At 50.5% G+C, this 20,689-nt stretch overlaps 1 protein-coding gene across 6 annotated transcripts in view; it reads left to right on the plus strand.

Moving 5' to 3' along the window:
• Nucleotides 1-20,165, plus strand: part of LGR6 (leucine rich repeat containing G protein-coupled receptor 6) — a 123,604-nt gene extending 103,439 nt beyond the window's left edge. For 4 of the 6 annotated variants that reach the window (XM_005540429.5, XM_065539610.2, XM_065539611.2 and 1 more), the window contains 11 exons: nucleotides 1,445-1,516; nucleotides 1,759-1,830; nucleotides 3,569-3,637; nucleotides 4,883-4,954; nucleotides 6,057-6,122; nucleotides 7,245-7,316; nucleotides 7,707-7,778; nucleotides 9,419-9,544; nucleotides 10,562-10,722; nucleotides 15,189-15,269; nucleotides 18,360-20,165. In XM_005540429.5, coding sequence (XP_005540486.3) covers nucleotides 1,445-1,516; nucleotides 1,759-1,830; nucleotides 3,569-3,637; nucleotides 4,883-4,954; nucleotides 6,057-6,122; nucleotides 7,245-7,316; nucleotides 7,707-7,778; nucleotides 9,419-9,544; nucleotides 10,562-10,722; nucleotides 15,189-15,269; nucleotides 18,360-19,612 — 2,116 coding nt within the window. In that variant the 3' untranslated portion in view covers nucleotides 19,613-20,165. Of the gene's footprint in view, nucleotides 1-1,444; nucleotides 1,517-1,758; nucleotides 1,831-3,568; nucleotides 3,638-4,882; nucleotides 4,955-6,056; nucleotides 6,123-7,244; nucleotides 7,317-7,706; nucleotides 7,779-9,418; nucleotides 9,545-10,561; nucleotides 10,723-15,188; nucleotides 15,270-16,059; nucleotides 17,306-18,359 lie in introns of those variants that run through there. The other 2 variants (XM_074032997.1, XM_045395003.3) reach the window with 2 other exon arrangements.
• The last annotated feature ends 524 nt before the right edge of the window (nucleotides 20,166-20,689 follow it).

Below are 20,689 nucleotides of genomic sequence, written 5' to 3' on the forward strand. Positions count from 1 at the left end.
TGGAGGGAATAGGATGTGCAAAAGCATTGAGCTGGGAAATAATAAAGCATTAGGGAAGAGAGAGGAGACCTAAGTTAGCAGGGGCAAAAATATATGGGAGGGGATGTACCTGTCTATCTCCATCTCTCTCTCTCATCTGTTGAGAGAAAGCTGCTTGAAGACAGGGCCCCTGTCTTAGAAACTTCTAAATCCCTCAGAGCTTGGCCCACCATTAGACACAAAGATGTTTAAGAAAAACATAATGAGCAGATGAGAGGAGTAAATTAATGAACAAACAGGCCTGGGTTGGTGGCACTAACTGGAGGTGTCTGAGGGTGAAGCTGTGAGTGAGACAGCATGAAGGTGGAAGTCATGATGGGACCGCAGGAGGAAGACAGAGATGAGCAAAGGCCAGGGGGACAGAGAAGCCAGAAACTTCCAATGAAAAAGATGGGAAGGAAAGGGGCCTGCTCCACACGGGTTATGTGCTTTTCAGTCCAACATGTTATTTATTTTGAAATGTTCTTCCCAACTAACCAAACACATAATTCTGGCTTCTAGACTTCCAGACCCTCAGCTGGGTGCCTCAGTCCTCATTTTCCTGTAGTGCCATCCACAGTCATTCAGCAGCCCATTCCGCACCTTATCCCCCTGACCGCGTGCTGTTGACACTTCTATGTTTCTTTATTTCAGGACCTTGAGGCCAAGCCAGCCTCCATTTGAGGAACATCCCTCACTTGGGATCCCCTGGAAGCTGTGTCTTTTCTGTATCTTCCTTTTTCTCTCATACACCCTTGGCTTCCTCTGTGGGGACCCGCCAGAGCTCCCACCACAAGTGACTAAGGAGAGGATTCCCTTCCTGGGGCCTGAACTCAGCCTCTTGCTCTTGAGTTGCTCCCACAGGCTTCCTGAGGCCTGCAGCAAGGTCTCAATCCCTCACTCTTTTCACACTTGTTAGGGAAAGAAGTGTGTGTAATTGAACAGGAAGAAAAATCAGCTGGGTACAGTGGCTCATGCCTGTAATCCCAACACTTTGGGAGGCCGAGACAGGAGGATCACTTTAGCCTAGGAGTTCTAGACTAGCCTGGGCAACAAAGTGAGATCTCGTCTCTACAAAAAAATCAAAAAAATTAACCAGGTGCAGTGGCACATGCCTGTAGTCCCAGCTATGTAGGAGGCTGAGGCAGGAGAATCGCTTGAGCCCAGGAAGTCAAGGCTGCACTGCAGTGAGCCGAGATCGCATCATTGCACTCCAGCCTGGGCAACAGAGACCCTGTGTCAAAAAAAAAAAAAAAGAAAAAAAAAGAAAAGAAAAATCACAGGCAGTATTTGAATCTGAACCTGGAATCTCCAGGCCAACGCCTCTTTTATCTTATGGACTATCTAGCTTGCTGTAAAAATTCCATGCCTCTCCCTCTCTATACTTTTCTCCAAATCCTCACTGGTTCCCGGTGTTGTCTTCCAGGGGGTTCCATAACAACAACATCAAGGCCATCCCAGAAAAGGCCTTCATGGGGAACCCTCTGCTACAGACGATGTGAGTACTACTTTCTCTGGTCTCTTAATGCTGAACAATGTTTTGGGGAGGAGGACAGAGGATGGGAAGGCAGGAGGGACTTCCCTAGGAAGCACCAGGGAGGCAGAAGCATGGGAGGGGTTGCCTTTCCCTGCATGTTCTTTCCTGGGTCTACATTGATAGGAGAAGAAAGCAGAGATTGGCCTTAGCCCCAGCAGAAAGGCCTAAAAAACCCAATTAGGTGTTTGACCTTCTTCTTCCAGACACTTTTATGATAACCCAATCCAGTTTGTGGGAAGATCGGCATTCCAGTACCTGCCTAAACTCCACACACTGTAAGTTGGCTCCTGAAGGCTGCTGCAGCCTGAACCTCCCCCTTTCCTCACTTCTTCTTGCTCTCTCCTGCCTTCCACCTGCGGATCTCTCCCTTGCAAGGCACAAGTCCACTGCAAAGCACGGTCTTTAAGGCTGCAGGCCTCTGCTTTGCTCAGACCCGTTCCCACGTCTTTCTAAATTTAATAGCCTCCCTCCACTTCCCTGACCTGTGGCTTCTTCCCAGGTCTCAAAGGGGCAAAGAAGGTCCATTTCCATAGTCAAGGAGTTTCATCTGGCCTTTTGGACTTTATCCTGTTCATGGTAGCTTTTCCAGAAATAATTGGGAAAGAGTTTTGAATATGGTGTGTTCTCAAGGCTGGTTCTCCTGTGGCCTTGGAACTCAGATCCCTGGGTCCTTTGCTATGCCATTGTTATCACCCTTGGCCTGAAGGTGCTCTCTATTTCTCCTCTCTCATTCTCTAATTTCCAGCCCAGGTCACACATCTTCAAAAAGCTTCCACAGGGCCAGACACAGTGGCTCATGTCTGTAATCCCAGCTTTGGGAGGCGGGTGGATCGCTTGAGGTCAGGAGTTTGAGACCAGCCTGGCCAATATGGTGAAACCCTATCTCTACTAAAAATACAAAAAAGTAGCCGGGTGTGGTGGTGGGCACCTGTAATCCCAGCTACTCAGGAGACTGAGGCAGGGGACTCTCTTGAATCCGGGAGGCAGAGGTTGCAGTGAGCCGAGATCGCACCATTGCACTCCAGCCTGGGCAACAAGAATGAAACTCTGTCTCAAAATAGAAATACAAAAATTAGCCAGATGTGGTGGTGCATGGCTGTAGTCCCAGCTAAGCTACTTGGGAGACTGAGGCAGGAGAATCGCTTGAACCTGGGAGGCTGAAGTTGCAGCGAACCAAGACTCAGTCTCAGGAAAAAAAAGAACAACAGCAAAAAAAAACTTCCATGGATTGCTGTCAGCCTACTGTGGCGTCACAGTAACATAACCGACATCTCCAAAGCATATACTTAACTTTCATGTTCGTTAGGGCATTTCATCTTCATCCTAACCCTGCGAGGTAGGTGTTATTGGTCCATTTTACAGGTGGAACATGAGGTACTCAGGCCCTGCTTGGGCATGAACCCAGAACCCTTTAATTTCAGATTCTGGGCTCATTTCTGGACCCCATGCTGCCTCCTCGGGACTTTTCACAACACTCAATTTTCTGCGCTGCTGTTGCATGCAGGCCCCATGTGGGTCCATGTCCTCAGTAAGATAGGAGATGGTGGGGAGGAGGGAAACCACCAGTCTAAAGCAGTTTAAGAGAACTGATAGTTCTAATAAAGTTCCAGCAGATGACAATTTAGGGGAGACCCTATCTCAGGTTCTAATAAGCAAAACCCAGCAGCCAAGGGTTTCTCTAGAAGCACCCAAGCTGTTGTCTATTAACCAAAGGCCATTCCCATGTTGCTTGGCTGTGGGGTTTTTGCAAGATGAAGCGCGAATGCTAAGGTTGCCCAGCCCTGTCTGGGTGAGGGTGTGCTAAGCAAACTCAAGCAAACGGCTGGTTGGACCCTGCTAAGCATGGCTCAGCCTCCACGAGGGCCTGCGTAGCTGACTTGAGGAATACTGCAGGGAAGCATGACATTGCTACCAAAGAAGGAGTCCCGGAGGGGAGACGAAATGGAGAATTGAGAGTCTTGATGTTGAGATGCTCTGACTCCACCCCTCAGAGCTCATTGTCTCTGTTTCCAGATCTCTGAATGGTGCCACGGACATCCAGGAGTTTCCAGATCTCAAAGGCACCACCAGCCTGGAGATTCTGTGAGTGGCTTCTCTCCCTCCACTTTATCTATTGCCCCAGCTTCATTCCCAAGGGCTCTTCCACTCCCTGCCCCTAGAAGGCTGTCTAGGTTCCTTGCTTCCCTTTTATCCAGCCTGTCTCTACTGTTGGCTCCATCCCCTTCCTCCTGATGTAGCACTGCCCACAGGCAAGGTCAGGAGGTGGCAGATGGGATGGCAGCAAGGAGACTGGTCTTTCTCTCTTTATCATGCTTGGGGTTTTCAGGTATGAATTCAGAGCCCCTAACCCCAAGCCACAGATACATTGAGGGTTGAAGTGATGGAGAGGAGGGTTGTGAAAACCCATCTTCTTTGCCTTTCTGAAGCTTGATCCAACAAAGACGTTCTTGTATTTTCTATTCTTATATCCTGTGGCGTAGAGGGCAGGAGTGTCGAAGCACAGTAGGCCTTCGATACATTTAAATGAATGAAATGAAACTATCGAGCAAACACCCAGAGTAAGTGTCAGGAAGTCGACTGCCCGGCCGCACACCGCAAAGCTCATTCATGGCACCGCTGGGACTGGGGCTGTCCTCTGTGCTTCCATTGTCTCCCCGCTAGATTCACTGGCACGTGGAAAATTTTCCATGAGGAAGTAGTCAGTCCCCAAAGATGACCTTGGCCTTGAGTCCTTCCTGGGACACCCTACCCAAAGCCAGGCCTGCTCTCCAATCTGCCCCACAGTCGTCTCCAGCCCAGCACCTGGTTCTTCCCTTCTTTCCCATCTCTACTCCCTCCTCTGAGGCACAGGGACCAAACTCTGTGCCTGGTTCCCATGGTCCCACTATGGTGTTTTTTTGTCTACACTTGCCCATGGACATCCCCCTGTCTCTAAGGTCCCTTCACCAGAGAAGATTTGTGTCCCTGTCCTACAGGCCCAGTGCTGCTTGAGACCATTATAAGACATGGAGGGGGGATGGGATGGAGATGGCTGGAGCAGGGCTGGACGTGCAAGCACAGTCTGCCAAGCAGAGCCCTGGGTTGTGGCCCTCTCGCTCCACTCCCCTCCCCCAGCTCCTCTAGGCCCAAGGGAGCTTGGTGCTCAGATGCCAGTGTCTGCTCATTTCTGTCCCCACAGCCCCTCCCCCTGCCCTGTCTCTCCCTCCATTTCTCTCTTTTGTTAGCTCCGTCATCCCACGACAGTATCAGGTCCAGAGCTGGAGCCGGGTGGCTGGGAATGGCAGGGCCCCGGGCCTGGTGCCAGCTCTGTCTCTGTTCTCCCTGCAGGACCCTGACCCGCGCAGGCATCCGGCTGCTCCCATCGGGGATGTGCCAACAGCTGCCCAGGCTCCGAGTCCTGTGAGTGCTCACAAGCATTCTACAGTCTTGGCATTGTGCCCCTGCCCCCATGTCCCACAGAAGGCCTCTCCTGCTTCTGTCCCACTTGGTCACTTCCCTTCCTGGAGAGTGGGGCAGCATAGGCTCCTGCTGAGAGCCTATCCCAGAAGGACTGGGTTTGAAGTGCAGCTCTGCCACTTGCTAGCTGTATTGATTTGCACTCACTCTTTAATGTCTCTGAGCTTCAATATCCTCATCTATAAAATGTAAGTCAATTTGTAAGGGTTGAAAAAAACATGTAAAGCACCTAGTGCATAATACCAATAAATGACATAATTACTCTAATTTACACAAGAAAATTAATCCCCTCTTGGGATCTTGGGCCTGTGGAGGTACTTAAGTGGCCTCTGAAGTCAAGGGGAGTTTTCCTCTTTCCTTGGACTCCAACTTGAGTCTGAGGCTCCTCATCAGGGACCATAGCCCCACAGCTCAAGATGAGTGGACCAACATACAGTGTATGGAAACAGCCCTAGACTGGGGGTCCAGAGACACAGGCTCCAGATTCATCCTTGCCACTGAATGGTGTATGTCCTTTAGCAGGTCCTGTCCCCTCTGTGGGCCTCAGGTTTCTCATCTGCCGAGTGAAAGGGTTGGGCCAGATGATCCCTAAGGGCCTCCAGCTCTGATCTTTCCTGCCAGCTCCATAAATGGTGACTGCAGGTGCTTGGGTTGGCATTGCTCAGTGAGGTCCAATGTGTTCTCTGCTGCCTGGCCCAGTGCCCTTCTTCCCGACTCTTTGCCTCTTTCCTCTTCACCACCCCCCTCTCACTTCCTGTTCATCTTCCTCCAGGACCCTACCAGGTTTCCTCAGGCCATCACGGGATAAGGTAGCCCCATCTAGGCCCAGTGAGGAGTGGGACTTAGTAGGAGGAAATGCAGAGAAAACAAATTGAGGAGACTGGTGCCCTGGTGTGAGATGCCTCAACAGCCATGTCCCTGTGGGGTCCCCACAGCCTTTGGCTGCTTGACAGGAAAGCACAGCCCTGGCCAGAGCCCCCTGCCCCACCACAGCCCTCACATAGCCACCACTTCACCCCGGCCCTGGCCTTTCTCTTTTCCCCAGGGAACTGTCTCACAATCAAATTGAGGAGCTGCCCAGCCTGCACAGGTGTCAGAAATTGGAGGAAATGTGAGTCTGGGGTGGGGAAGAGGCAAAGGCATGCCAGCCAGACCCTGAGAAAGTCCTGCAGGGAGGCATGTTGCAGGGCATCAGTAAGGGCCAATGCAAACTCTGACACTGCTTCCTTCTCTTTTCTGAGTTTGTTGAACCCGGGGTTTAGGGCTGAGAGCTTGGCAGAGGCCTGCACTATGGCCCTAGGACTCACAATAGAAGACAGACCCAGGAGCTGGTACCTAAAAGAAGTCTCAAGGCCGCTCCTTATGAATCAGTAGCAACACAGAAATGCAGTAGTGATTACGACCAGTGGAGGGACAGGATCACATCAGGGACCAGTGGGCTGGACTCAAGAAGGCTTTAAGTAATTGCAAGCACCCTGCATTTTGGAGGATGCTCTCTCCTTTTCCATACCCCCGTAAACACACACATGCATATGTGTGTATGTTTGCATGTTATACACAGACATATACAATCATATGTGGAAGAACAAGCCTGGGATTCAAAGGTCACAAATAAAATATCATTTGAAAAATTCTCTAAGCTCTGTTAACCCAGCTCCTGTTTTCTCAAGTCAGCATGGCCTCTTGAGCCTCCCTGTGTCTGTCCCCTACTTCTAGGCAGGACCATAGCTTTTGGGGCTGGGGCAGGGTAGAGGTATGAGGGTCTCCTGTTTGTCTAGGTGCCAAGGGAAGGAGAGCCTTCTGCATGACTGAGGTCCAGGGTCCATCTCCCGTTCAGACAACCAGTCTACTGAGCTCTGCTTCCCAGCTTGGGCCAGTCACTTGGGTTGGGCGGTGCTCTGCTTCTGGGCTAGGGTCTGGAGGACCCATGGTGATGGGAGGTGTGGGGGCCAGTCTGGCTGGGCTGGGAGCCAGGCCCAGTGGGAACACTGGAAGCTGACTCCCTTTTGGGCCATGGGGATGGTTTTGTGGCTTTGTCTCCTGACCCACTTACCCAAGGCAACCGGATCCCCTTGTGCTCCCTTTAATTCTGGTGACTTCCTCGGGCTGGGCCCTTTCTTCCTGTGCCAGGAGAAGTGGGGGGCTCTACTTTCTTCCTCCCAGTGCTCGGGGGGCATGGAGCGGAGCCAGGGTCTGAGCCTGCCGACTCATCCAGCCTCTCTTGCTGCTCTAGCGGCCTCCAACACAATCGCATCTGTGAAATTGGAGCTGACACCTTCAGACAGCTGAGCTCACTGCAAGCCCTGTGAGTACCCACATCCAGGGGTGGGCCATGGAGGAGCCACCATGTCCCTCTGCCAGGCATGCTCATTGTCATAGTACATGTGTACAATTTAAGCAAACGTGACATGCACATCGCCTCCCAGCTCTGTAGCCCCCATCCCCAGCACACACACACACTTCTCTAGCTGGTACCCAGGAGGTCTTGAGGCTCTGGAACCAAGCTGTCATGTCCCTGTTCCTGGGGCCACAGCCAGCTCAGGAGCTGGGCAGCAGCAGGTACCTTCCCCAAAAGGCTAAGGTTACTGTTACTGGGGGCAGGTCAGATGGGAGTATGTGAGGGAGAGCCTGTGATGGGAACAGTGAGTCCTCTATATGTTACTATCCCCTCCTGTCACACCCTCTCTACCTGCAGGGATCTTAGCTGGAATGCCATCCGGTCCATCCACCCCGAGGCCTTCTCCACCTTGCGCTCCCTGGTCAAGCTGTAAGTGCCTGTGGCATTCTTCTCCAGGATGCTGGGGGCCAGTCGGGACTATGGGCTGGCCAATGGGGGCAGAAGGGCCACCCCAGAGCAGGAACATGTATATCCCAAGGAGATGGGCCTCAGCCTAATCAATCATTCTGACAATCTGTTTGACAGAGTGTAGGGCCTGATAAACAGAGAGCCTGCCCCTTGCAAGCTCTGGAATATCATCTGCTAATGTTCTGCAGTGTTTTGGCAGCTTCAGCCCTCCTCATCTCCCCTGCCTGGGTCCCACCCCCATCCTCTCTATCCACCGATAAAGAGGATGTATTGGTCCTGGAATCCCTTCACACATAGGAGGGTAGAAGTAGATGTGGGAGCCAGGGTCTCAGAGAGCTCAGGGGTTCCCTGCTTGAGCATTGCTGTAGAGGACTGCCATTCTGTGAAGCAGCAGGGGACCTCAGGTCCTTCGAATTACATGGGATATAAACAGAAAGTGAGCAGTGTTGGCTATATGGTCATTATGTCAGGGCTGGAAGGGGCCTCTGCTGCAGCTGCCATGTACTGTGGGGCAGGTTATTCACTGTGCAAGGGCTCCTGCCCAAGAGGGAGCTGACATCCTTGCCAAGCTGTGAGTCCTAAAAGCACATCTACCTAGACTGGGCCTTTTTCTGGTTAACACAAAGACTCCTTTGGGCTAGCTCTGGCCCTGGCCTCAGAGACCATCTAGCCCCACCCGCTTCACTTCACAGGTGAGGCCTCCAAGGCCCAGCAGGAGAAGTTTGCTCAAAGCCAAGGGCCAGGACTCCCAGTGGGCACACAAGTTCCTCCTCAGGCTGGGGCCGTGGCTTTGCAAAACTCTCACCTCCATCTTCCCTCTCCTGTTTGCTCTAGTCCTGCCAGATAGGTAGGGTGGATATTTTTATCCCTTTGAAAGATGAGGACACTGAAGCTCAGGCAGATTTGCAGCTCCCCTTAGTTACACAGAAGTTGGTGACAGCGCCAGGTTTCCTGCCTTTCAGTCCAGGGCTGTTTCCACGACGCACAGTCTGTGGTCTTCATGTTTGGTTTGGAACCCTGGGCTTCCTCTAACGTGTCTCCAGTAGAAGAACATGCATGTCCTCACTTCTGGCTACAAAGCAAGCCCTACAAGATGGAATGGATGACCCAATCCCTGCTTGTAGCCAGATGACCAGCTCTGTCTAGTCCCAGACTCAGGCCTCTTATATCATCAGAAATGTCAGAGGAAAGGTAGGGGGATGGGGATAAACAACAACAGGAAGGTTCCCCAAGGGGGTGGGCAGGGCTTCCTGGATGGCACTTAGACCTGGGCACAGGAACTAAGTGGTTGAGGGAGCTCTGTTACCTACAAATTGGGATAGCTTGGCATTAAGTCAGAACAGTCCCTGGTACATAGTTGGCACCATTATGTATTGAATGAATGAGTGAATAAAAGAATGAACAACCTGCAGATGGTGCCTCTAGCAACTCTTGGCTGCCCTCTTCCCTCGGCATTCAGTGCTCTCTTCTAAGCTTCTCTCCTGTCCTTTGCTCCTCTCTTCTTGCTTCCATCCCAGGCACACTGGCCACATCCTCAGCACAACCCTGCCCCCTCAGCAATCCCACTGACTGCCAATAACCCTGACCATCCACTGTCCTAGGGACCTGACAGACAACCAGCTGACCACACTGCCCCTGGCTGGACTTGGGGGCTTGATGCATCTGAAGCTCAAAGGGAACATGGCTCTCTCCCAGGCCTTCTCCAAGGACAGTTTCCCAAAACTGAGGTGAGAGACTGGCTTTCCCCAACACCTGGATAGGCCAGCTGCAGGCCCTGGAGGGACAGGGAGAAAGCCAGACGGTTCCACCCTGAGAAGAGCCTAGAGGCTTAGATTTGACCAAGATTTAGTGGAAGGGCTCACCTGACCGCCTACAGACCGAATGGGGCCTGGTTCATGCCTCTCCTTCCTCCTTATCTCCTTGGTGGCATTTTACCCTGTCCCAAGCACCAACGCTAGTGAGCACTGGGACCCGAGAGGATAGAAGTAAGATGATGTGAAGACCCCCTAGCCCTCCTTGTACCTCACCTGGTTCCACATGTCTAGATTGTCTGTCCTCACTTGGGCAGCATCTGAGCCCCTGGAATCAGGGTAGAGCCTAGGACACTGATGGGTGGAAAACAAGCTGCACAGCCAGGCCGTGGTGCTAATGACATCCAGGCCTCTTCCATGCAGCAGCAGTGGTGCAGCCTGTGTGGCCCAAGCCTCATCTGCTGCACACTAATGAGATGCCCTTAGGGCCTCTGCACTCACCCTCAGAGGGCACCAAATCCAGCTCCAATGTGCCCAGAGATGGGGGAGGGTAGGATGCAGGCCTCACTGAGGGCCAGAGTGAAGAATCACCAGGAGAATCCCTGTCTCCTTAAATATAAAAGAGGAGGCGCTGCCTGGGAGGAGAAGCAGAGCACTGGCAGTGCTGTGTGACCTTGGGGAAGCCTCTCCCCGCTCTGAGCCAGCAGAGAGGACTCCTTAAACAATGGGCAGAACGTTTCTTTCCCCATCTCACTTGCCAAGATGAACAAAGAAAGACAGAAACGCCTCCAGAGCCCTTCAGATCAGGAGTCAGGCTACAAGGCCCTTACGAAGAATGCCTAGGAGGCTGCCAGCACAGTGAACAGGGAACTTGGGAGTTGAAGGACAGACACTGAGTGCCCAGCCCCTGGGTTGGAGATCTCTTAAATCAGACTTAGGTCTTAGACCCCAAAGATGCCGAGGCAGCCCACCTGCCCGTCTTTCCCCCACCAGGATCCTGGAGGTGCCTTATGCCTACCAGTGCTGTCCCTATGGGATGTGTGCCAGCTTCTTCAAGGCCTCTGGGCAATGGGAGGCTGAAGACCTTCACCTTGATGATGAGGAGTCTTCAAAACGGCCGCTTGGCCTCCTTTCCAGACAAGCAGAGAACCACTGTGAGTGACTGGGGGCCCTGGGCTGGGGAGGGTGGTGGGCTCTGGAGAGGAAGTTAGAAGGGATGCTTGGGGGACCGGAGAGGGAATCTGACAGTGGCTGTGGAGGGAAGCCCCACAGAGGTGGGAGGAGCTGCCTGTGATCTGGGAGGAAACTCTACTTCTGTTTGCACTTTGTCTCTCTAAGACTACACCCAGCGGTGCTTGGGACGAAGTAATGATGGCAACAATGGTTGTGGTAATGTCTCAATATCTGCCTAGCCCTTTGCAGTTCACAAAGTGCCTCTCACGCACCATCTCACTTAACCCTCCCCTTATGGTCCACATGTTTCTTCTCTTTCAACCTCAGGGTGTTCTCAGAGAAGACAGACCCCTTATTTTATCAATCTGAGCCAATATGATTTAATTAAATCAATTGAATTAAACCTACTTCCAGAAAAAACAAATCCCCTCATAATGTGTCCTAGAACCAAAAGGAACAGTGCAGTGTTATTGCTATCCAAGTCCATGCTGCACCTCTAGTCTGCCCCATGAGTCTGAAAGTGAGACTTCCGTGGCCACCAGGTGCAAGAGACCTTCACTGAGAATGGCCTATCGAGTGCAAGCTATCTTGGGCCATCTGTGTTTCTGGAAGAGTTAGGGTAAAAGGCACATGTTGGAGGCAGGCAGCCAAGGGGGTTCTGAGGGATCATTTACTAAGTGGTGTCTTAGATACTAAGGGCAGAGAAAAGGGCTTCCTTCTCCCTCTGCCCATATTACAGAACACAAGCAGAATTAGGAGGGAGAGAGTAGGGGTCCTCTGCTTTGGGGTATTATTTTTCCATCTCTCACTCTCCACCATATTTCAATGGAGAAAATAAACAAACAAACAAAAATCAAATATAAACATGTAAGAAAAACATCTCATGACAGTGTAGACAGAACTGAGGTCCAAACCCAACTACTACATTCAGCAGTTGGATTGCATTGGACCAGTCATGTAATCATACTGAGCCTCACTTTCCTTATCTTTAAATGAGAAAGATAATTGGCTGGGTGCAGTGGCTCATGCCTGTAATTCCAGCACTTTGGAAGGCCAAGGTGGGTGGATCACTTGAGGTCAGGAGTTCAAGACCAGCCCGGCCAACATGGTAAAACCCCATCTCTACCAAAAATACAAAAATTAGCCAGGCATGGTGGCATGCGCCTGTAGTCCCAGCTACTCAGGAGGCTGGGACAGGAGAATGGCTTGAACCCAGGAGGTGGAGGTCATAGTGAGTTGAGATTGCACCACTGCAAACTCCAGTCTGGGTGACAGAGTGAGACTCTGTCTCAAAAAACTAAATAAATAAATAAGTAAATAAGAAAGATAATGGATAGCTCATAGGCTGTTGGGGAAGACTAAAAGATTCCATAAATGATGAAGTATGCTCACCACTACTACTGAGGACTGGTGCCTTCTGGTGTACATGTATAGGGAGAGTGCAACTGTGGAGTCCAGGGCACAGTGTATGGAGGGCAAATGGTGGGCAGGCAACCTGGGGGTCTCTGAGAGCCTTCTTCCCAATGTATTAACACACCTCCTAGGGAGGGTATGAGGACCCGATGAGGAGCAGCCCAGCAGCCTGGCTGGCTCTGGGCCGGCAGACGGCTGTCCCCGGGGGACATTCCCGGATGTCTGCTGTACACTCCCTCAGGGGGCTGGAAGGGGGAATGGAAACTTTCCTTCCTCAAGGTGAAACTTTCCACCGGGCTTAGGTCTTGGAGAACCACAGGGCGTCAAGATCGTGGGCTGCCTGCCGCCTGTAATGGGAGCCAGGGCAGGGCCCCCCACTTCCTGTGGGAGCTAATGAGCCTCGAGAAGGAAAGCCAGGAGCTGCTGCTCCAGCCAGATTCGATTTCCTCCTCGTTTGAAGAGTGGTTACTTAACACCTTGGCTGTGACTTTCCCAGCCTCAGACAGAGTCCACGGGTTTCACCTCTTGCATTTCATTCATGCATTTTGATTTCAAAGAATTGCTGAGCTCCATTCTGGAGAGCAGGGGCGGGCAGGGAGTGAAAGGTAGAGAGGAGGAAATGCCAGGACTCTGTGGGCACAACTCAGCCTCCTACCCGCCCTGATGGTGTCTGGGCCAGGGGCAGCTTCACAGTCTTCCTGCCTCCTGGGAAAACTCCCAACTGATGGTGTTTACCCTTTAAGTGGGGAGGAAGGATCCACACAGGAAACAGACTTTGTGAACCAAAGTTGGAACAAGTGCAACAAACAGAGTCACCTATCCATTGCTCTGCCTGATGGAGGAAGAGCCCACAAGGTGCTATCTCTTAAACCTGAAGATTGTACAGTTACCTTTTGAAGACAAGCCATTCTTTCCCAAACTTGGGTCCTCAGACACATTTCCCAGTCTGACTTGAGAAACTTGTCTTATTCTTTAAAAAGCTTTTCAATGATGGATTATCACGGCAAAAAAATGTTTTGTCTTTATAGATTATAAAATGTTCTAGATTCTCATTTCAAAATTCTTATAGAATTTGTGGACCTCCAGCATGTCTTCAACGCCCTAGAGTTCACAGGCCCTAGTTTGAGAAACACCACAATAATGAATAAGAAAAAAAAAAAAGTGTAGGGCGGGGTGCAGTGGCTCATGCCTGTAATCCCAGCACTTTGGGAGGCCAAGGTGGGCGGATCACGATGTCAGGAGATCAAGACTATCCTGGCTAACACCGTGAAACCCCGTCTCTACTAAAAATACAAAAAATTAGCTGGGTGTGGTGGTGGGCACCTGTAGTCCCAGCTATTTGGGAGGCTGAGGCAGGAGAATGGCGTGAACCCGGGAGGCGGAGCTTGCAGTGAGCCAAGATCACGCCACTGCTCTCCAGCCTGGGCAAGAGAGGGAGACCCCGTCTAAAAAAAAAAAAAAAAGGAAGCATAAAACCTGGACTTAGAATTGAAAAGAACATTAAAGATGATCTAGTCCAGCCTCTGACTCAGTGTAGAAATGCTTTCTCTCACATTGAAGACTTTCTGTTTAGTATCATCAGTGACAAATTATGTTCAGCTCATGCACCCGTAAATCTCCTGAACCCTCCCCACACCCTGACCCCCCAAAGCAATTGGTTGCTTGCCTGGGAAAGCATAATGGTTAAACATCTGGGCTCTGTAGTCAGACAAACCTGCATCTGAATTCTAGTCTATTGCTGTGAGGCTGCGGGTAAGACACCTAACTTCAATGAGCCTCAGTCTCCTTATCTGTCACCTGCCTCGTGTGACTGCTGTGAGGGTTAATGGGACCATGAAGATGAGGACTGGCTGGGCACAGTACCTGGTACAGAATAAGAACTCAAGAAATGTTAACTCTTATTGTTCAGTAAATCTATTAGCTGAAAATTTTTTTCTAATTGATATATAATAGATGTATGTATTTGGGGGGGCATGTGTGATTATTTAATACATTCATATAATGTATATAAAGATCAAATCAGAGTAATCAGGATGTCCTTTGCCTTAAATGTTTGTCTTTTCTTTATGCTAGAAACATTCAAATTATTCCCTTCTATCTAGGAAATAAATCTGTTAGTTGATGCCACTCATTGTAGCATGACAATTTGTTTCCTTATTAGTCTGCACAAGCTCTTTGAGAGCAGGGCCATATCTTATTCATCCCTGAAATTCTTCTGAATTTGCCCAGTGCCAGAATTGCACTCAGCAGATGTGGACCTACTCTGCACCTGTTGAAGCTGGGGTGTTCCTTTTTTGGACAGCTCTAATTGTGGGAACTTACTCTTGTTAGGAAGAAGTAGAGTGTCTCCATTCGAATCATAATTTGCCTCCTTCTACAGTCCATCCATTGATCCTGGTTCTACCCTCTGGGGCAAAACAGCATGTAGAAGTTGAATTCCTTTACCCCTAACAGTCCTTCAGCCCTTTGAGGACAGCCATCATATCCCCACTCACTCTTACCTCCTCCAAGTTAAACACTGCCCAGTTGCTTTGACTGTTTCTCTCACAAATGGCTTCTGCTCTCTCCCCCCTAGTTCACTCGTTCACATCTGAACACAATCTGGCTCACTAATGTTTTTCTTAATGTGTAGTTTTCACAACTGTACACAAAATTACAGTGACAGCCCAGCCAGAGTAGAGAAATGTGTGATCACTAGCATACATTATTAAAAGAGCTTCCACTCCAACTCGAAGCAGCACTTGTGGGTAAGGCCAACTGGAGAGGACACAGAGCCCTGACTAATAGAAAGAGAAGGTCTAGGTGAAATGTTTGCTGTGCAAACATTTCCTATTATCCTATTATCCACATGTGGATAATAGGAAGCTGACCAAATCTTTACCCCCAAGGGTAGAAATGGATGTGCAGGGTTGCTGGAATGACTAGGGCTGAGAAGAGTTAGTAGGAGACAACTGAAAGGAGAGGGCATTTGGAGAAAGGTAGGGCTTGACTGACACCAAGACCCAGGGCCCTGCATCACTTTCTCTCCTTTCAGATGACCTGGACCTAGATGAGCTCCAGCTGGAGATGGAGGACTCAAAGCCACACCCCAGTGTCCAGTGTAGCCCTACTCCAGGTGAGGTGGTGTCTGGGGAATGGGGACAAGGGGGAATGGAGAAAGGGCACCCAAACACCTAGTTGAGGTATTAGTTCAGCCAGGCATGTCTGCAGCCACATTCTTTGCCTGACTCCCAGCCTGCTGCAGGAGGGCCCTCCTTTCATAATTCCTGGGGAAGGAACTGGAGTTCTTTCCCTTGGGTGGCTGCTTGAGGGGAGTAGCATGAATGGAGGCGAAGTCAAGCAATCAGCCAATTAGCATTTGTGCATCCAGGAGAAAACTACTGTCACACAGGAGAGAAGCAGGAAAGAATGCCTTGACCCTATTGCTCAGGGTGGCACATAGGACTGCTTTTGAGTAATCCCTCAGTCTAAGACCCATACCACAGAATCCTAGAGCCAGATGGGACTCCGAAAGGTCACCTTCTCCATCCCTCCCTACTCCATCCCAGGAAGATTACAGTCTCTGTTAAAACTCTGCACAGTGGAAAAACTCCATAGTATTCCTGGGCAACTCCTTACAGCACCATCTAACCCTTACAGTTGGGGAACTCTCCTTTAGCGTCTAACCTAAATTCATCTTGCTATAAAAAAGCAAAAAAGAAAATTCTCTTTCTCTTTGGTGCAATTCAACTGGAGATGTTTAGAGTGAGGAAGTCACTTCCCTTGCATATAAAATGCTAACGGGCCACAGAAGGTAGCAAGCAGCATGCTACTTAGGCAAGGATGGGAACTCGTCAGAACGGACAGAAAGTAATGAACAGTGTGCTTCTTCCATTTCATTCCACCTCCATTTTCCTGTTTTCCAGCTTTCTCTGGCCCAGGACCCTTGCCTTCTCCCTTTACCCTCTCTAAAGCCTATAGAGTGATTGCCTGACCTTGCCCAGCCCAAGTTCTCAGTGCTTGGTGACAACAGCACGCCCTCTAGTGCCAGCTCGGGGCCAGAACACTAACCCGACCTGGAGGAAGCAGGTGCTGCTTCTGACTTGGAAAAACACACATGCTGCATTCACGATGCCATGGAAATTTCACCTCTGAAAACCAGTAATCCGCAGGGATGACATAAAAAAGGAAGTTCCAAAAGACAAAGTCCAACTTGAGCTTGCTTTTAAAATAATTCATACCAAATGGTCAAATAATTATGGTACATTTCATGGTACATGAAATATGTTTTGAATAATATAAAGATATCTTCTGGGGAAAAATTTGGGAAAGTCTGCCTGATAAAAATGTAGCTTAAAGAGAAAGAGAAACGCATATACAGTTGTCTTAGTCCACTTTGTGTTGCTATAACAGAACACCTAAGGCTAGGTAATTTATAAAGGAAAGAGGTTGGTTTGACTCACAATTCTGGTGGCTGGGAGGTTCAAGATTGGGCAGCTGCATGTGATGAGGGCCTCAGGCTGCTTCAACTTGTGGTGGAAAGCAGAAGGGGAGTGCAAATAGATCACAGGGTGAAAGAAAAGCCAGACTCCCTTTAACAACCCACTCTTAGGGAACTAATCCATTCCCTGGATTGATTGAGAACTCACTCACCCCCACAGAAGGACATTAATCTGTTCCTGAGGGATCCCATGATCCAGATACCTCCCACTAGGCCCTACCTCCAACATTGCCACATTGGGGATTCCACTTCAGCATGAGTTTTGGTGGAGATAAACCGTACCCAAATGATAGCAGCAGTAAAATCTTAATTTAGTTTAAAAACCTATATGTATGTATGTATTTTTTAAAGACTGGACAGAAACATACCAAGATAATGAGTTATCTCTGAGAGGTGAAGTATCATGTCATTTTAATTTTTTCATGTTATATTTTCAAATTTTCTACAATTATCACCTATTATATTTGGTAATAAGAAAAAAATGGTTTAAAAATAGCTCCCACAAAAGCCTCTCAAATTCCCATGCTACCTAGAAACACACTGAAGAACAAGAGTCAAAAGCCAAAGAAAATGAAGAAATAATATTTCCAAAGTTACAAGGTGATTTAGGAACAGACTTTGGAGAGAGGGATGGAAAACACCAGGACCCCAGGCATCTCGTGTGGACCCAGGTTGGAAAACCCCAGAAGTCATCTGTATTTTGATTTACTGTACTTGAGACACTTTACCTCCCAAATACTGATTGATTGACAAATATTCAATGTGGTCTGTACCCCTCTCACAGAGCAAGGGAGAGCCAGCCTGGTGTAATATTTGGTCAGAACTCTCCCACGGTGGAGGCCTTAGTGGATCACTGGGGACTGACTGAAAGAAACAGAGCCTCAGGCATAGACTGGTTACTGTCTGGGCAGTCCCTCACACCTCTGTCCCTACCCACCGTATCTTCCAATTCTGATACCTTCTCCACTCCTTGATGGCAGCCTGTCTTTCCTTTCTTTCCAGTGCTGTCCTTCACTTAACATTTCCTCAATATCTGGGTTTGTACTGTATTAATTTGTACCGTGTTTGTGTTTATTTTTTATTTTATTTTATTATTATTATTTTTTTAATTTATTTTTTGAGAGTCTTGCTCTGTAGCCCAGGCTGGAGTGCAGTAGAGCAATCTCGGCTCACTGCAACCTCCGTCCCCTGGGTTCAAATGATTTTCCTGCCTCAGTCTCCCAAGTAGCTGGGACTACATGTGCGCGCCACCACGGCCAGCTAATTTTTTGTATTTGTAGTAGAGAAGGAGTTTTGCTTTTTGGCCAGGCTGATCTTAAACCCCTGACCTCAGACGATCCATCCGCCTCGGCCTCCAGAAGTGCGGGGATTACAGTTGTGAGCCACTGTGCCCGGCCTATATGCGCTCTACGTTCTGGTGTACTGAGAGGAGGGTTAGGGTTCACCCCACTTGCAGCTCTTTGGAAGAAGAGTCGTGTATGTCCCACTGCTCCTCCCCACAAGCCCAGCTGGGGGTTCTCTAAGGTGAGAGACCCCCCAACTGGGAGTTCTCCGGGGCCAGAAACTGGGTCAGCCTCCCTTAGACTGGGAGTTTTCCGAGGGCAGGGGCCATGTTCATCCCCTTTTGACTGGAAATTCTCTGAGTACAGAGGCTGACTTTGGTCCTCAAGACCTGGTCTCAACATCCTCTGGCCCAGGGTTAATGTCTCATCTTCTCTCCTACAGGCCCCTTCAAGCCCTGTGAGCACCTCTTTGAAAGCTGGGGCATCCGCCTGGCCGTGTGGGCCATCGTGTTGCTCTCTGTGCTCTGCAATGGACTGGTGCTGCTGACCGTGTTCGCTGGCGGCCCTGTCCCCCTACCCCCGGTCAAGTTTGTGGTAGGTGCGATTGCAGGCGCCAACACCTTGACTGGCATTTCCTGTGGCCTTCTAGCCTCAGTCGATGCCCTGACCTTTGGCCAGTTCTCCGAGTACGGAGCCCGCTGGGAGATGGGGCTGGGCTGCAGGGCCACTGGCTTCCTGGCAGTACTTGGGTCGGAGGCGTCGGTGCTGCTGCTCACTCTGGCCGCAGTGCAGTGCAGCGTCTCTGTCTCTTGCGTCCGGGCCTATGGGAAGTCTCCCTCCCTGGGCAGCGTTCGAGCTGGGGTCCTGGGCTGCCTGGCACTGGCAGGGCTGGCGGCCGCGCTGCCCCTGGCCTCAGTGGGAGAATACGGGGCCTCCCCACTCTGCCTGCCCTACGCGCCGCCTGAGGGCCAGCCAGCAGCCCTGGGCTTCGCAGTGGCCCTGGTGATGATGAACTCTTTCTGTTTCCTGGTCGTGGCCGGTGCCTACATCAAACTCTACTGTGACCTGCCGCGGGGCGACTTTGAGGCCGTGTGGGACTGCGCCATGGTGAGGCACGTGGCCTGGCTCATCTTCGCAGACGGGCTCCTCTACTGTCCCGTGGCCTTCCTCAGCTTCGCCTCCATGCTGGGCCTCTTGCCTGTCACGCCCGAGGCCGTCAAGTCTGTCCTGCTGGTGGTGCTGCCGCTGCCTGCCTGCCTCAACCCACTGCTCTACCTGCTCTTCAACCCCCACTTCCGGGATGACCTTCGGCGGCTTCGGCCCCGCGCAGGCGCCTCAGGGCCCCTAGCCTATGCTGCGGCCGGGGAGCTGGAGAAGAGCTCCTGCGATTCTACCCAGGCCCTGGTGGCCTTGTCTGATGTGGATCTCATTCTGGAAGCTTCTGAAGCTGGGCGGCCCCCTGGGCTGGAGACGTATGGCTTCCCCTCAGTGACCCTCATCTGTCAGCAGCCGGGGGCTCCCAGGCTGGAGGGAAGCCATTGTGTAGAGCCAGAGGGGAATCACTTTGGGAACCCCCAACCCTCCTTGGATGGAGAACTGCTGCTGAGGGCAGAGGGAGCTATGCCAGCAGGTGGAGGCTCATCAGGGGGTGGCAGCTTTCGGCCCTCTGGCTTGGCCTTTGCTTCACACGTGTAAATATCCCTCCCCATTCTTCTCTTCCCCTCTCTTCCTTTCCTCTCTCCCCCTCGGTGAATGATGGCTGCTTCTAAAATAAATACAACCAAAACTCAGCCCAGTCCCTCGCTCCACTGATCACCTCTCTCCCGTGACTATCACCAACGAGTGCCTCTTGGCCTGGCTTTCCCTTGGCCTTCCTCAGTTTCACCTTCATGCTGAGCCTCTTCCTTGTCATGTCTGAAGCTGTGGACCAGAGACCTGGACATCTGTCTGCTTAAGGGAAATGAGGGAAGTAAAGACAGTGAAGGGGTGAAGGGTTGATCAGGGCACAGTGGACAGGGAGACCTCACAGAGAAAGGTCTGGAAGGTGATTTCCCATGTGACTCATGGATAGGATACAAAATGTGTTCTGCATACCATTAATCTTGACATATGCCATGCATAAAGACTTCCTATTAAAATAAGCTTTGGAAGAGATTCCACATGATGTCTTTTTCTTAGAGATTCACAGTGCATGTTAGTGTAATAAAGAGAGAAGTCCTACAGTAGTAAAATCTATTGAACTTTGTTTAACCCAGTTCCCTGAATTATTTGGTAACAGGTTTTTGTCTGCTTGTTTGGTGTTCCTGGAATATCTATTAATATGACAGAACTTAGCACTGTTCTCTCCCAGGGAGCTCATCTCTGTACCACCTAGTGCTACCCAGTGACATCACAAAATGCCACCACTTCCTGAAAGCCCTGATCCTAGAATGCACTGCCAGAGGTAACTGATGATTCCATCCACCAGTAGAGAGTCTCAACACTTTACCTCCCACCTCTCTTATCCTGTGCTGGGAAGGATGAGGAGAAGCCTGCCATTGTGGTTCCAGACTCAGACCCCTGAGTTGGGGCAGGGAGAAAGGGATCCCTGTGTATTCTCTCACCACCCTGCCATCAACCCCAGCAAGCCCAAGCACCAATGCAAGTTTGTCTGCTGCAAGAGGGATAGTAGGGTTCCTGGATCCTGGCAGGGCTGTCTAGGTTCCTTCTGGCTCTTAGTTGCCTTCTTATGCTTCTCCATCAGATGCCCCCTGCTACCTCCTACCACAAGCG

This window comes from Macaca fascicularis, chromosome 1, assembly GCF_037993035.2.
Source record: "Macaca fascicularis isolate 582-1 chromosome 1, T2T-MFA8v1.1".
In the NCBI taxonomy this organism is placed as follows: Eukaryota; Metazoa; Chordata; class Mammalia; order Primates; family Cercopithecidae; genus Macaca; species Macaca fascicularis.